At 50.2% G+C, this 15,403-nt stretch overlaps 1 protein-coding gene across 1 annotated transcript in view; it reads left to right on the forward strand.

Annotated features, from left to right (window-relative positions):
- The first annotated feature begins 4,501 nt into the window (after positions 1-4,501).
- LOC122391183 (growth hormone secretagogue receptor type 1-like) overlaps positions 4,502-15,403 on the forward strand; it is a 61,596-nt gene continuing 50,694 nt past the window's right edge. The window contains exon 1 of the mRNA XM_043384863.1: positions 4,502-4,912. Within this exon, the coding sequence (XP_043240798.1) occupies positions 4,582-4,912 (331 nt within the window). The 5' untranslated portion in view covers positions 4,502-4,581. The remainder of the gene's footprint in view (positions 4,913-15,403) is intronic.

The following is a 15,403-nucleotide window of genomic DNA, read 5'->3' on the forward strand; positions in this document are numbered from 1 at the left end:
ACGTGTCAACCGCCTCTGACAGCTTCGTAACATGTTACGAAGTCACCAAAACTACTTCGTAAATGTTCAAATGGTTGCTAAATTCGAATTCAGCTCCAAAAACTAGCCTAGAAACATGTAAAACTCGAAAAAGTGACCCGAGGTCACCCGAGGTCACCAAAGGTCAATGACCTGATCTGACCTTCAGGTGACCTTGACACACACGGGAGTAACATCAAATCACATGTTGGAACGTTTGAAACCACGAAAAGCTTGCAAACACGCGGCTAGTGCGAGCCAACATACGCGAAATCGCGATTCCGGCCAAACATGGTCTCGGAAAAGAGGTCAAAGGTCAAAGGTCATTTGGGTCAGGGTCATGAAATTTTCAGGGTAGGTGTAAAATTGATCAATGCGAGGGTACTGAAAGTTTCGTCGCGATCGGCCGCTTTTTACGCGAGTTATTCGCGAAAAACCATGGGGGGGGTCCATCCGACCCCCCCCCCCCCTACACATGCGAGGGTTAATGTAACGCGAGATCCGTGGTAAGGTTACACTGAAAGCGGTTCTCCTACACAATAGTGAAACACTCCGAAGCTAGCAAAACACACATATCACTGTTCTTTTAGCCAGAAAACAGAGTAATTTTATACCAAAAAAATGTTCCTTTTGGTACTTTCAATTACACCGTTTTTCCGCTCAATATTTCTGTGTGTGAGGATTACTTCTGAGACTCACTGGCACAAGTTGCCGGTCCCGTAGCTCAATTGGTAGAGCGTTGGACTCCGCGTGGTGAGAGCACGCGTTCCCGGTTACAACAGTCCGGGTTCGAAGCGCGACGGGCGCTTGACATTTATGGGCCTCCTGACAGGTATGGTTGCGGTTGGTGGCAGGCCGTAGCCAGGCGAAGTCAGTGAGGGGACCGGCCGTGCGCGGCTATGTGCGCACGTTAAACTTTGGACTCTAAATTCTGCCATAGAACTGGAGTTACGCGATCGGAGGGTAGAGGGCAGGGTCACCGCAACAAGTTTCGCTTAGCGGTGGCTCTGTCCTTGTGAATCCTTCCTAGCAAAAGGTTCGGACTAAATTTATAAAAAAAAAGTTCATGCACCTGTTAGTGCTGCGGACAAGGAATGTTGTTAATAATCGCCCACTTATAGGAATTTACGTCAGGGGATGGACATTTTTTACGCCCTACAATGAGAGGAGGGATTATTTAAGCTACTCTTCACTCAACATACGTTTGCCATTCGTTTACATGATCTTGGTTTAAGCACGTTCTTTGTAATCTCAGTGCTAGCTATTTTTGTCCTAGATATGCAAAGATAATCATTATCGTTAGAAAAAAATCAAGTAGGTAATCATACATGCTTTCAATTTTAAGTGATACCACTTGCAACATTTCTCTGATAGAATCACTAGATTTTGTTTATTGGTGAGCTTTTCTTATACATCCATTAAATGGAGCTAGCTAATACCCATCACTTATCGTAATTCACCTGCTATCTTTTTTCACCATTTATCCCAAACACTTTATCCCGGTTCATTAAATTATCAAGATTCGATTATTTTGCCAGCATGACGCCTCATTTCCGATCAAGGTCAATGCGGGGCTGGGAGCGTGGCGCGACCTTGACACTGGCGTTGGTCACAGTCGGGCCGGGCCGGTCCCCGGGGATCCATCACGCAGCCGCCAGCCGGTCGGGCTGTCGGCGGCCGGAACGCAGCACTGCTGACCGGGGGACACGCGGCGGACCGACCGGCCGCTGACAGCACCCAGCAGGGGGGGGGGGGGCTGACAGACGGGCCCACCACAGGAGGCGCAGTGTACTCAGAGCACACAGCCAACAGGTGCACACTAAATGCTGGATAGCGAGATAATGAATGAGCCTTGCTGGATACATATCGGGATTTACCGTTAGTAAAGCGATGGATGAAAGCTACACCAACAAGGCCAGGTAGCAATCCAAAGAGGCACCCCAACCTCGGAACACCGCTTGGAGATAAACCCGATAAGTGCAACGAAAAAAACGAGCCGAGTCGTCTGCCTGCCGCAGCACTGGCCGCTCGTTGGCTGGGCTCTGAACGGACGCGCTATGACCGTAGGGAAGTGAGTCGAATCACGCCAGTACCGTGACGCCGGCGCTGATCTATGGCCCGATGGATCATCTCTGCGTCACGATCATATGCCGCCCCGGGCGCGCTGGGCCGTGCTACACGTCAATTTCGAACACCGGTCTGTGGTTCGACGGCTTCTCGACAGAATTGTACGTCATCTGGAGCATTGACGAGTCATGCTGTGAAGATGTGACGCGATCGATTATGTCTCGCAGTTGTGGTTCCTGTCCCTGATGACACTTCACAGCCACTCAGAGACATTCCGCTCTTCAAAAGAATAAACAATTCATACTGAAGCTGAGGCGTGTGAACTGCGATGGCAGCTGGAACGGCGCCGGAGCTATAAATAAAGAAAAAACAGCTTGTAACAATGCAAGCTCTAATCTATAGTCAGAGCCCAGCAGAACTCCATAAGCGCATTGAAACGTTCCCTTCCGACTTTTTGTGTATGAAAATAGCGACTTCTGGATAGGTAGGAAGTACATTAGGCACATTCTGCACCCTATCGTCATATTATAGGGTTTCCTTCATGCCTAAATCACAAGAAAATACAAACTGCATTTTTCTTTTAACCCGCGCCCCGTTGGGCTCTGCCGAGCAACGCGCCCGGTTGGGGGGGGGGGCCATTTTGACCCCCCTAAGATCTCGAGAACCACGCAACATAGCGACAAGCGGTAAACGGCGTTGGATAGCCCCAACGGGGAACTACCTTGTGACCCAATTTTATTGACCTAGGTCAAACTGATGACGTCACAGGTCAGGTCAAAGGTCCAATTTTCACCGTTTACAGGCATTTCAAGAAATGCGTTGTAAAATCGAGTAAAATGCATTTCATTGAAAATAATCGATGGGTTCTTCAAACACATATTTTGCTATTTGAGGTCACTGATACCAGGTCAGGTCACAGAGGTCAGGTCACGAGGGGGTCACAATATGAAAGTGTCGTGTGATACATGTTTTATGGTCCATTTTACATGACAAATGCGATTATGTGGGTCAAGCAGCCTTTGGGGCCAGCTCAGGTCACGTTTTGGTCAAGGTCAGGTCAAGGTCAGGTCAAGGTCAGGTCAAATGAGGTCAAATTTCAAAGTTAATATTTTTGCATGAAGTGGGTATTGAATCGATGCAGCTCGTCACGGGGAGTTCAATGGTGGTCTTTGTTTTGCCGTACGTGGTCTAGAATCGCTAAAAATTGAGTTCAAAAATTTGACGTCATCATTTTTGAACAGTTTTTTCGCTATAACTTGGCTAAAAAAACGAGATATCGATCTGAAATTTGGTATGTATATAGAAGAGCGCTGGGACTATCACATATATTCCGGTTTTTTCGAAATTCGGAAAAATTTTGGATTTTTTTTAGTTTTTCTAAAAACAATCAATTTTTTGATTGTTTTTGGTCAAAAACCAAAAATTTTGAAAATCCGAGATAGCAGTTTTGTAGCGCCGCTTTTTGTCTACTAGACCATATAAAGAACTTTGAAATTGCTTGATAACTGTAGATTTGGTGAGCGTTTCAAGATTGCATGTTTTTTGCTCATTTTTGCTCGAACATGACCTCAGTTTGACCTCAATAACTCCTGACCTAAGGTGACCTAAGACTTCAAATTTGGTGTGAAGGTGTCAAATTGATGCCCGGGAAGGTACTGAAAATTTGGCGGCGCTGCGCGCCGCCGTTTTCCTTGCTATTCAGGAAAAACCACAGGGGGGGGGGGGCAAAATGGCCCCCCCCCCCAACGGGGCGAGGGTTAAAGCTGGTGATGCTCAGCTAAACCAATTGGTAAGTTCATATTGAATTGCATTGGCTTTGTCATGTTTCGCTGTTCACAATCAACAATGCATGATTTGATTTAGCTCGTAAAATTAAAAAGAACGGTCAGAATAACGACATTGTGAAATAAGTTGCACAAAAGACAGTCTACTTTCATCATGACGTTGGTTTCACAGTTGAGTGTTCAATGAGAATGAGGGTAAAAAACCATAATTTTTATGAGTGTCTGTCATGGCCACATTAGTTATGCTAAAACAACAATTCCTGAATCATTACAATGATTCTTAACTATAGTTAGTTTCATTGATTCCTATATAACTGCTCTCTTGTGACCATAAGAACTGCACCGTCCCTGCGGTGCTTGTGTCACGTTAGGCCGACACCGGCCTCTCCCGACCGGGTGAAGTTCTGCCCACAATCCGATCGCCCGATGAGTCCTGTCAGCTTCTCTCTGCGCCGCTACTGCGGACTGCGGACAGGCGTCAGAGAGCTGTCATCTCGGGGGGGGGGGGGGGACGTCGGCCGTGCCCCCCCGGAGGAGCTGCGGCCGCGCGGTGGGGCGGTACCGCGCGCGACGCTGGGCGGTGGGCGCCGGTGGCGGCGGCGCGCGGCGGCCGGGCCGGCCGGGCCGACCCGCCGGTGAACGCTCAGTGTGCGCCGGTGGCTGCCGCTCGCCGCTGCCGCCGCCGCTCACCGTCGGTCGCCGGTCGGCAGTCATGGCCGAGTGCGTGACGCTGCTGCCGGACGTGGTGGCCCAGTACAACGCCACCGTGTGCGGCGGCGCCGAGCAGGGCGACGAGCCCCAGTTCCCCGTCTACGTGCGCGTGCTTGTGACGCTCACGTGCTCCGTGATCCTGACTGTCGGCATCGTCGGCAACGTGCTGGTGCCGCTGGTGATCTGGCGGAACCGCGAGCTGCGCAACTCGACAAACTTTTTCCTGCTGAACCTGAGCCTGGCCGACCTGTGCGTGCTGCTGCTGTGCATGCCGCAGGTGCTGGTGGAGGTGCACACCCGTCCGGAGGTCTGGGTGCTCGGCAAAACGATCTGTGAGTACCGCGCCGCCCACCCCGGCCCGAGTCCATGGGCGCTCGGCACAACATTCTGAGTACCGCGCCGCCCCCTCACCCGATCACCGGACATGGCTCATCGCCTGACCTGCTCACCTGACCTGACCTCACTGGATCTGGCTTTCTCACCTGACCACACCGTATCATATTATCTCACCGGATCCATCATCTCACATAAGTCGCCTTCAGACAGGTCGGCAGCGTAACACGGCCCAGACTTGCGCTTGCCTGACGGGCTCACTCGGCAGTATGGGTTTATAATGCAGCGCCGCGGGGTTTATTTTGCCTTGCGAGTGTTTGAGCTCTTGAGGACGCGCTCTGCCGACCGCAGCGGGCACGGCATTCCCCGGCGAGGTACTGATGGCTTCAGGAGCCCTGGAGAGGCCGCCCGTCAGTTACCAGATTTACTGTTCACTGTTCTAGGAGAACCCCTCCTCGCTGGCCTACGAGTCTATCAGGCTCACTTTTAGTGGCGTCATGTCGCGGCGTAAATGATGGCTCCAATATCAGTAAAACTGAGAAACTTATGGGAGAGGTGCCACATATCACAGAAACTGCCCTGCTCATTTATCACGTCCAACACATTGCCAGGATGACTTGGCAGCTTCACAGCGAGAGGACGCGTATAGGTGGCGCGAACGGTAGGAGAATCGGCGAGTTTTACCATTACCGGTGGTTCCATTGGCTAAGATTTCAGAAATAAAGGTAAAGAAGGTTTTCAGTGGTACACACCTGCAAGGTATAAGCGATAAAGTATAAACATCTATGGTGTCAGGAGCCTTTTATAAATCAACTATACCGCTTCCTTTTATCCGAATATCATTGACTACGTTATACCTGCTCATAAATAAGAGTACTTGGTGCAAAATGTGAAGGGATGCCTTGTCACCACCTAATGATTTATATTTCATTTGTGCTGCTTGTTGTTTAGCGTGACGCAATATTGTCATTTGCCCGATTGATTGAAACATTATTATATACCAACTTGCCGAGTAGCTGTCGGACAATTGTTTCCATCTAAAAGACCCTCAAGTCGAAAACAATCGAGATGCCGATCTATAGCAGCTTCTTTTCTGGTTCTAATTGCGCAATGATGCTGGTTTAGAAAAGCGTGTTTGCTAATATTTGTTTACGTTAGGCTGCTTGAAGATGGTTTTATTGTAATCCTTTTATATTTATTGCATTGGTAATTCGATCTGTGGAAGGACGCGAAGAACTTCTTTTGTGCATGTTCATTTATCATTATTTTTGCAATAGTTGTGCACTTTTGGAAATCACGATTAAGTTACTCGTGAGACAGGCTGCTTTAGACTGTAATTGAACCGAAAATTGTTTTATTATCATGCTCAGCTCCCAGAAGTTTGAGGCCTTATTTGATTGAAACTATTCGTTAATTGATTCCGTAATGACCAAACTGACCGACAAGTCTCCCAGCAACAGATAACTCCTGCAACCATAATTACCTCCCTCACAGATAAGTCATTTCTCGCGGACATTGGAGACGAATCAAAAGGCTGCTACCTTATCCGACATGTCTCTCTCACCACACATAATTTAGTGTTGCGGTTTCTAGTTCCTACGCAGTTGAATTCTGCTTCACCCCACTTTTTAGGTAAACTTTGCACCGCCACAAACTGTAGCGGCGCCCGAAGTTTCGGACGATTCTGTCCCAAACTGCAGCGTTATTTACGCCGGTCGCCTGCTCTATATCGTCACGGTCCCAGCTGTCGGGGCTGTTGGGCCCGTCTGGGGACCGGCCCGCATCGCCGGCCGCGTTCCACTGAGAAGAGACTGCCCTCCGCACTCACAGGTCGCCACGCGGGGACAAAAACGACCGCGGCACGCCGCGCCAGCCGGTGTGCCTCCGCGGCCGGCGGCTGTTTATGTTTGTTTTTGCCGGGGCATGGTCACCGCCGAGAAGTGTTCATTTCCTGACGGAGCGCAATATCTGCATATGGGGCGGCCTGTGCCGACACCCCCGGCAGTGCGATCTCAGCCAGCCCGGCTCCCGTAGGATGGTATCAGGCGGATGACGTCATCAGTCCCATCCCGGCGCGGTGACGGACGCCATTCTCGCGCGGCGACGGGGGACCGCCGTAATGGGCTGTCGCCGTATCGGAAAGGCGGCCAGCGTGCCGCGGCCGAGTCCGCCGGGCGCCGGCTAAACGCGCCATCGAGATTCCTGCGCGAGCCGCGCGCCGTGTCAATACCGCTGTGCGTGGCGCGCGCGCGGCTCATTCTGTCGCGTCGTCGCCGGCGGCGTCATCGTCGACAGTCGGCGACGGCGGAGACGCGTCGGGAACGCGTCGAGGCGGCCGCGAGCCGCCGCTATCGGTACGTCCTGACGGCGGGCCGGGAGGCTGGACGGTTCTGTCTCTCCGCGACCAGCGCAATCGCGGAGGAATGTCGCGCGCGGCGCCGACCGTCTCGCTAGGAGCGGGAGTAATGAATGGTGAGCGGGCTCCCAGGATGGCTGAATAGGACGGCGTGATTGCATAGTTCGGTATCGGTACAAAACAGGGCAGGTGATAAATGGTGGCATTATTGATCACTATTGGCGGGTCAGGGAACAATCTCCGAGCATCGTGTACTTAAAGGAAATAGTTCACTTTCACGAAATTATTTTTTTTGCAACGATTTATGATTTTTTATGTTCAAAATAATCAGCAAAGAAAATAAAACCTTTTTATAACAAAAGATTTTTTTTCTATATTTTGATATAGGAAGAACTTTTCAGTTTCTGTAAGGCACACGCGATCCAGTATGAAAAGAGCATGGGTCCCGAAAATTCTTCAGAAACAGAGAAATTATCGCAGCCACCGGCATTTGGGCGATCTGCTCGATCTGATAATGTTCCCCTGAATGTCCTAATTGATCAGTACGAGAATTTCTCTAGAGTTCTCGTAGATAATCTCTCTAGTTTCTGAAGAATTTTCGGGACCCATGCTCTTTTCATACTGGATGGAAATATATGCAAGGCACACATCCTCACCGCAAGACACCTTTTTCGGGACGAGAAATAGAATATCTTTGCCTAGGGTGATCGTTGGGCTGTAAAAGCTCCTGATTTATGCTCGTCTCAGCCCAAGCTACGGAACTGCTATTCCAGTTCAAAACCCATGTTAAAAAGTGAACTATTTCCTTTAATGAAGCGGTCAGGCTGACCGTCGCATATTGAATTGGATGGCCATGCCGTGTTGGACATTACGCGTGTAAGTGCTGTAAGGCGCTTCTCTACACTTTGATCTTAGCCAAAAGGCCGAGAAGTCGCGTTTATGGACATTTGTATATGTTACAGGCAATGTGTAGAATCAGCCATTCTATAGAATCCCTGACTGCTAAGGCATTCTATAGAATGCCTGGCTTAAGCTCCTAGGCATTCTGTAGAATGCCTAAGTATTTTGATTGTCCGAAACACACTTCGAAATATAGGAGTCAGTGGCAGTAATGCTATTTGTTTACCTAATTTTCTTCGTTGGCCTAGGCCGGTCGTCACCTCACACAGGGCAATGAGTTGAGAGGAAGCGAGGGAGAAATTGGGCTATGCCGACCACCAAATGCATATAATGCCAGCGGATGGCCTACAACTCACTTAGAAAAGACATCTCTTGATCTCTGTAATGATCATTTACTTACGCGCCATTTTCAGTAGCATGTAATGTGCCTTTTCATCTAAGTTCATTAAAAGTTTCTTGATTTCTGGTAAATGGAGTAACAGTTGTATAGTTTAGTTTTAAGCTTTCGCCTTTTATGTGACTTGATCGAAATGAACGAAATTTATTGCAAGTACGTGACTGAATACTTCAAATAATTTAGCATACCGCCTTGAAATCCACCTAATCCTTCATCAACCACTATGCAACTTCCATCTTTCTAACAAAGAGCTCCGAGGAGTTGGCCAATCTGTATGCACATTGGCATATGTAGCTCGCATGCGATTAACGTTGTGGAGCGGGACAGGTGACTTTCTCTGTGGCTCGGCCGGCGAGCCGTGTGTCGTCAGTCTCGGCCGTTAAACATCGGAGGCATGCCTGACATTCCGGTCGCCGAAAAGTCACCACGAGGTTAATCGATTGGCCCGAGGCCAGTCTGCGGCTGCCGACAAACCCCACTTTCATCTATCATGGAAAATGGCAGCCAGCACTTGACTTTCGGCAAAGGTACGGTACGGCAATATTCGAGTGTAGTTGTGTCGCCGAGAGTGTGTGTCAAAGAGTTCGCTGTGCGTTATTCCAAATGGGACGTGATCTGGCTGATAACTGTCCGTTTAAGAGGCTTGCGAGAGTAATTCAATGACACCAGACAATATATCAGAAGATATTCTCATTTTGAGTTTTGGAAGCACGACGAAAAAGACGTGTTTTCTTTATAAATCGCATTTTAGCTGGGTTTGATGTATGGCGCCATCGACCTTTCGCCTCTAGCTCATCAACTGTTTGTTTAGGAGATGAGTCACAAAGGTGAGCGGACACGACTCTCCGGGGCGGCCTCCCAGCGCCCGTTCGCGTTTCGGAAACGTTTCGGTGTGTTTGAAGTTGTTTTGAACGGCGGTGCCCGCTTCCCTTCTAGAACTGCACCGCCGGTGGGCACTACTTCCGGCCGCCGTTTCCACGAGCTGTTCTGGTGGCTGTCGCTAGCCGGGGTGGAGGCAAAAATCGAGATGAGAAGCGTTTTTGATCTGCTAGCTCTTCTATTTATTCAGGCGCTTCTAGTCTGGAAATCAGTGAGTCGTCTGGTCCGTCATGGGCCTTCATGCGTCCTTTTGCCTACATGCGTCTGCTCTGCTACGGTAAATCCAGCGGGTAAAGACGTAGGCCAGTATATTCATAAGCTGTTGAATGGTGTGGGAAAGAGAGATGAATGTAATTGATGGAAAGACCGGCAGCAAAATACATTCAAAATGTTTGCCAGTGCGATGCATTTAGCCCACAAAATTGTACGATGTTCAATGCTCATTGCTCATTGTGTTTTTTTTTGTGTGCAATTCGTTTCATCATTGTGTTTTTAGCGCAATTCATTTCATATAAAGTGGAAATCATTTTAACACAGGAGCACAGGAGAGAGAGAGAGAGAGAGAGAGAGAGAGAGAGAGAGAGAGAGAGAGAGAGAGAGAGAGAGAGAGAGAGAGAGAGAGAGAGAGAGAGAGAGAGAAAGAGAGAAAGAGAGAGAGAGAGAGAGAGAGAGAGAGAGAGAGAGAGAGAGAGAGAGAGAGAGAGGGAGGGAGGGAGGGAAGGAGGGAGAGAGGGAAGGAGGGAGAGAGGGAGAGAGGGAGAGAGGGAAGGAGGGAAGGAGGGAAGGAGGGAAGGAGGGAAGGAGGGAGAGAGGGAGAGAGGGAGAGAGGGAGAGAGAGAGAGAGAGAGAGAGAGAGAGAGAGAGAGAGAGAGAGAGAGAGAGAGAGAGAGAGAGAGAGAGAGAGAGAGAGAGAGAGAGAGAGAGAGAGAGAGAGAGAGAGAGAGAGAGAGAGAGAGAGGTGGTGGTGTCGGGTAGGGACTATAGGAGCGTCGACCTCCCTGAAACAGGGCGACCTTGGCTGGCCGTCCTTGGACCCGTCGCCCTGCCGTGGTCGGTCTCCGTTTTTACAGTCCATCGGCCCGGCTACACAGCACATCGTGTGATATTTATAAAAACATTCCTAAAATGTACCGCACTGCGTGCCAGATAGGGAAATATAGTGCGCGCACTGATCATATCAGTTGAGCTGACCGGCTGGCAACCTCGCAAGGCTCCCAGGCACGTCGCCCTGAACAAGGCGATAAAATGCGGATAAGGTTTATAGGAATGTCGACTTGGACACCAAAATTATGCAGTTTAATGGGCGTTAAATTTAAGAAGAACTACTCAATGTGGTAACGGCATTTACATGCTTGTAAAAAGCTGAAGCATTCGCGCTTTGTCTTTCTTTCGCTAACATTTCTAGCACAAAATCCCTGTTATTTATCGAGAGCATAAAATGTTATCCTGTCCAGCATATATCACATTGATCATAGCAGATGATTGCGAAGTGTTGATGTATCTAAAGCTGTTATATTGTCGGCTCCTTTTGTAAACAAACGGAAATATCAAAAGTCCGCGATAAACTGGAGTTAAATGTGACGCATCACTCACCACTATCGAACGTTGATCAGGAAATGGTCCGATGTGTTACCTCCTACATAGAACCCAGGAAGTCGAAAACAAGGTTATCAAATATCTGGACCTCAGCCCTGTCCACTGTCTGCTCGAAAACATGAGTTTCGACACCGTGATTTTGAATTTGCATAGTATTATCGGTAGCACGTCGCAGCAATGTCGACGAAGAAGCCATGCTCTAGTTGAGCTGTTTCCATATCGAGCATATCACGCGGGCACTGCGGACGCCGTATTCGGTCCTGCAATTCGTATTGTGAATATCCCTGAATCTGATGATGCTATGCATGGAACGTCTTCCAGCAACGTGCCTCATTTTTACCGGGACTTGGCTCGTCACAGAATGTAGATTTATTGGATGTGAATATGTGGACATTTGTGATAAACATCCCGGTCCTTGTTCCGACCGCTGACGGATCCCCGGCGCGCCCGCAGGCGTCACACCGTCCATCCGGGCGCCCGGTCCGAGCGCGGTGTCGCGCCGATCGGACACCGCCTGCCGGCCGTACTGGGAAGGCCTCACTCGTCATACCCGCGGCTCGGCCGATCCCGCGTCGTCCGGCCTTGTTGTGATGCAGACTCGGCGGCGGCGCCATCCGTCACGGTGACAGCGCGCACACGGCGCCCAGATTGGCGCCCCGGCCGGCACGGGCGCCGCCGACAGCTGGACCAATCGCCGACATCCATTGCACGTCTGCCGTGCCATGCGTCACCATCAGTGGCGTCACGCGGCATCGGTCTGCCGGCGGCCACCGCGGCGGCAGCGGCAGCGGCAGCGCGTGCCGCGACCTTCCGCCGGGCGTCAGTGGCCGGCCGGTACCGGCGGCCCGCTCTCCGGCCGGCCGGTACCGGCGCGGCGGCCCGCACTCCGGCCGGCCCGCGCTCAGGCCGGTACCGGCGGCCCGCGCTCCGGCCCGCGGAGGGCGGCCCGCACTCCGGCCGGTACCGGCGGCCCGCACTCCGGCCGGTACCGGCGGCCCGCGCTCCGGCCGGCCCGCGGAGGGCGGCCCGCACTCCGGCCGGTACCGGCGGCCCGCTCTCCGGCCGGCCGGTACCGGCGCGGCGGCCCGCACTCCGGCCGGCCCGCGCTCCGGCCAGCCCGCGGAGGGCGGCAGAGCGCTGCGCCCCAGACACATGGCCCGGAGATCCCTCGCCAGGTAGCCGCCGTCGGTAGGAGACCATCGCTCACGCGCTGATGAATGCTCACAGGATCGGCGCCAGATTAGCGGATCGTTAACGCACGCACTCCAGGGGCCCCGGCTGGAAGACGGAAAACGAACAGAATCGGAATATCTCGCGGCTCGGCCGGGAACACGTTCTGGGAAATAGGAGCCCCGGAGGTCTGCTGATAACGTTACGTAGAAAATGTGTCACCTGGGTGGCGCATAATGTTAACAATTGTAAAGTCAAAAGGACGAAAGTGTGCTCAATTGTAATAAGTATAGCTTATCAGTTATCACAAAATGGAAAAGTTCACAGACTTTTTTCATATCGGACATTAAAGGGACCCTCCCACCTTAACATTAGTTTTGAGTTGAGATAGCCAAATTGGTGGCCATGGCCTGCAAATACCGGTTTGGGCACTCACAACATCGATAAATGCTTTAATTCGAAGATATGGAATTTCAAACTTGCAGTTTTCGGATTCTAAGGGGCTAATGCATTGGTATGCCCCCTTAGAATTTCTGACGTCAGCGGAGATCTAACGATTTTTAAATCTTAGACTAAAACCATCGTTTACACGTGGTGGTATACGCTGCTTTGCGCGCAACGTCTGCCGCACTTTAAGGCTGCCAAATTATTGCTTCCAAATAAAGTCGCTAGTAACAGGGAGATCCCAAAAAGTAAACAAAAGTAAAAGCCTAATATCTTGAAAACCAGTGAATATTTTTCGGTGAAATTTGGTAGATATTCGTTTTCGCTCTTTCTGAACCAAGGGACATCACTTTCATGCCAATTCATTAACTTTTTTTTAAGGTGGGAGGGTCCCTTTAAGCGTCTATTGAATTTTGCTGAATCATTCAACACAAAACAAATGTTTTATTTATCAGCACTTTTTAACATTTTATCGTTAGACCACCGGCAAAAAATACCTTTTCAAGAAAGAGAAGCAATTCCGTGTCTGATATTTTCTCACTACAATTATTTTGCCGTCTTTGTACTCCAACAAATCTCCAGTGACATATATCGTCAGCTAGCGTGGCAGAATTGTGACCCTCCGCCCAGTGAAATATGCTGATTAAAACAATAAAGATGTCGTTGACACATCTAAGTGCTGAATAGTTTCTGCAAATGTCACACCAACGCCGCTTCGTCGCAGAGAGTCGGGCCGACGCGTCTAGACGCCCCCATACCTATTCCTGAGCGCGGAAGCATTCTTCTTGTCAACAAGCGGCTATTGTTCAACAGAATTATGCCTTAGTTCTTCTAGCACAGAAATTCTTCATATTATATGCTTTAACCCTCGCCCTGGCAGGGGGGGGGGTCGATGCGACCCCCCCCTAAGGTTTTTCGAAGATAGCGTAAAAACGGCGGCGCGCAGCGCCGCCAAATTTGGCACAGCCTATGGGGCAACCTTTTTACATATGACCTGAAAATTTCAGGTCCGGGTGACCTTGGGTCAGGTCACCAGGTCAGAAAAACCGGTACAAGGTCATGGTCAAATTTCAATTTTATTTTTGCACCTGTCCAACTCACAGTTTTGCACTGATTTCCTTCAAACTTTCAGGATGTGCTAAGGTCACCGAGTTGTATAACATATAGTTCGGGTTTTTTGAGGTCACTGACCTGAGGTCAGTTAGAGGTCATTACGTCGTAATGTTAAGCCTATGGGAAAATACTAAATTCGGAAAATACTGGAGATATCCGCTTCGTTCTATCACTTTTGTGCTTTGAAACCACAGTACTTAACAGCAGGTCACTTGGTGCTTCTTTGTCTGGTGTACTTATCAATGGGTCAGGTCAAATGAGGTCAACTGAGGTCAAATGACGTTTTTGCCAATAACTTGGCACATAATGACGCTAGAGCTTAAAAAATGGTATCATTGTGTTCCTAGTGATCAGCCGAATCGAATGATATGCGATATGATGCAATTTGGTTAACTTTAACTTAATTTATTAATTTAAGTTTACTTAAAATTTAAGAAAAACTTCAAGTACACTTAAGCAAGCTACAAAGTATATCATTCGACGCGCCTTGACGTGCTGAGTTCACTGGTGCTTTTCTTTTTGCTCTATCTTAATTAGATCAAAAGTTATAAGCGAAAAACTTTTGACCTGTTTTTAGCGAATTTTTTACATTTATACCCCCCAAAACCAGGGATGCGGAGCCGTGGAAATTTCAGACGGCTCCGGCTCCGGCTCCGGCTCCGGAGAAAAAAATCGGCTCCGGCTCCGGCTCCGGCTCCGGGTGAAATGTTATGGCGGCTCCGGCTCCGGCTCCGGCTCCGAGTAAAATGGTCCGGCTCCGGCGGCTCCGGCTCCGGCGGCTCCGGCTCCGACTCAGTACATCCCCTACGCAATCAATTAAATACGGGTGGAAGAAAAATTGGATTGGTTATACGCGTTACTCTTTGCCATGACCGCCTCACCGCGTCCCCGCGCAAACGCACCTCGGAGAGAACTGGCAGAACAAAGGGCTAGGAAGCGATGGCATTGGAAACGCAGTCGCCGCGAATCGGAGTTCAGTGAACCATCGTAAGCTGACACCCGTCTCGGCTGCATTGGGGGTGAGGGGTGGGGGGTGTGTGGGATGAGACGGTGCTGGGAGTCGCAGTCCACTGCACTGGTTTGAAAACAATGGCCGTCACCTGATGACTGGTCCTCATGTTCAGGGGATGCAGTAGACGTGGGGGGGGGGGGGGAAGAGCAAACAGGAAGTTGTTTGCGTACTGTGGGATACTGGGGATATTCGGATTTTTTCATTCACTTGATGGCCCATGACGTAAGTACCATATGTTTTACTGCCTTGTACTGTCAAACCGAACTAGGTCAATTATTATTTTTTTTCCTCTTCAAAAAATAAAAAGGAGCCGGAGTCGCCCCCTTTTTTGGCGGCTCCGGCTCCGGCTCCGGCTCCGGGCTATTTTGTTTCACGGCTCCGGCTCCGGCTCCGGCTCCGGGCAAAATATGCCGGCTCCGGCGGCTCCGGCTCCGACTCCGGCTCCGGCTCCGCATCCCTGCCCAAAACCCCCCTAAATATTGACCTAGAGCAACCAAATTTGCACAGGGGCGAGAACTCCAGGGAGCCCACCTACCTACCAAATTTGGTGTTTCTAAGTGCCATAGGAGCCAATCGCGAGGGGGGGTCGCATCGACCCCCCCCTGCCAGGCCGTGTTATGAAA

This window comes from Amphibalanus amphitrite, unplaced genomic scaffold, assembly GCF_019059575.1.
Source record: "Amphibalanus amphitrite isolate SeventyFive unplaced genomic scaffold, NRLGWU_Aamphi_draft 000021F_arrow, whole genome shotgun sequence".
NCBI classification, from domain to species: domain Eukaryota; kingdom Metazoa; phylum Arthropoda; class Thecostraca; order Balanomorpha; family Balanidae; genus Amphibalanus; species Amphibalanus amphitrite.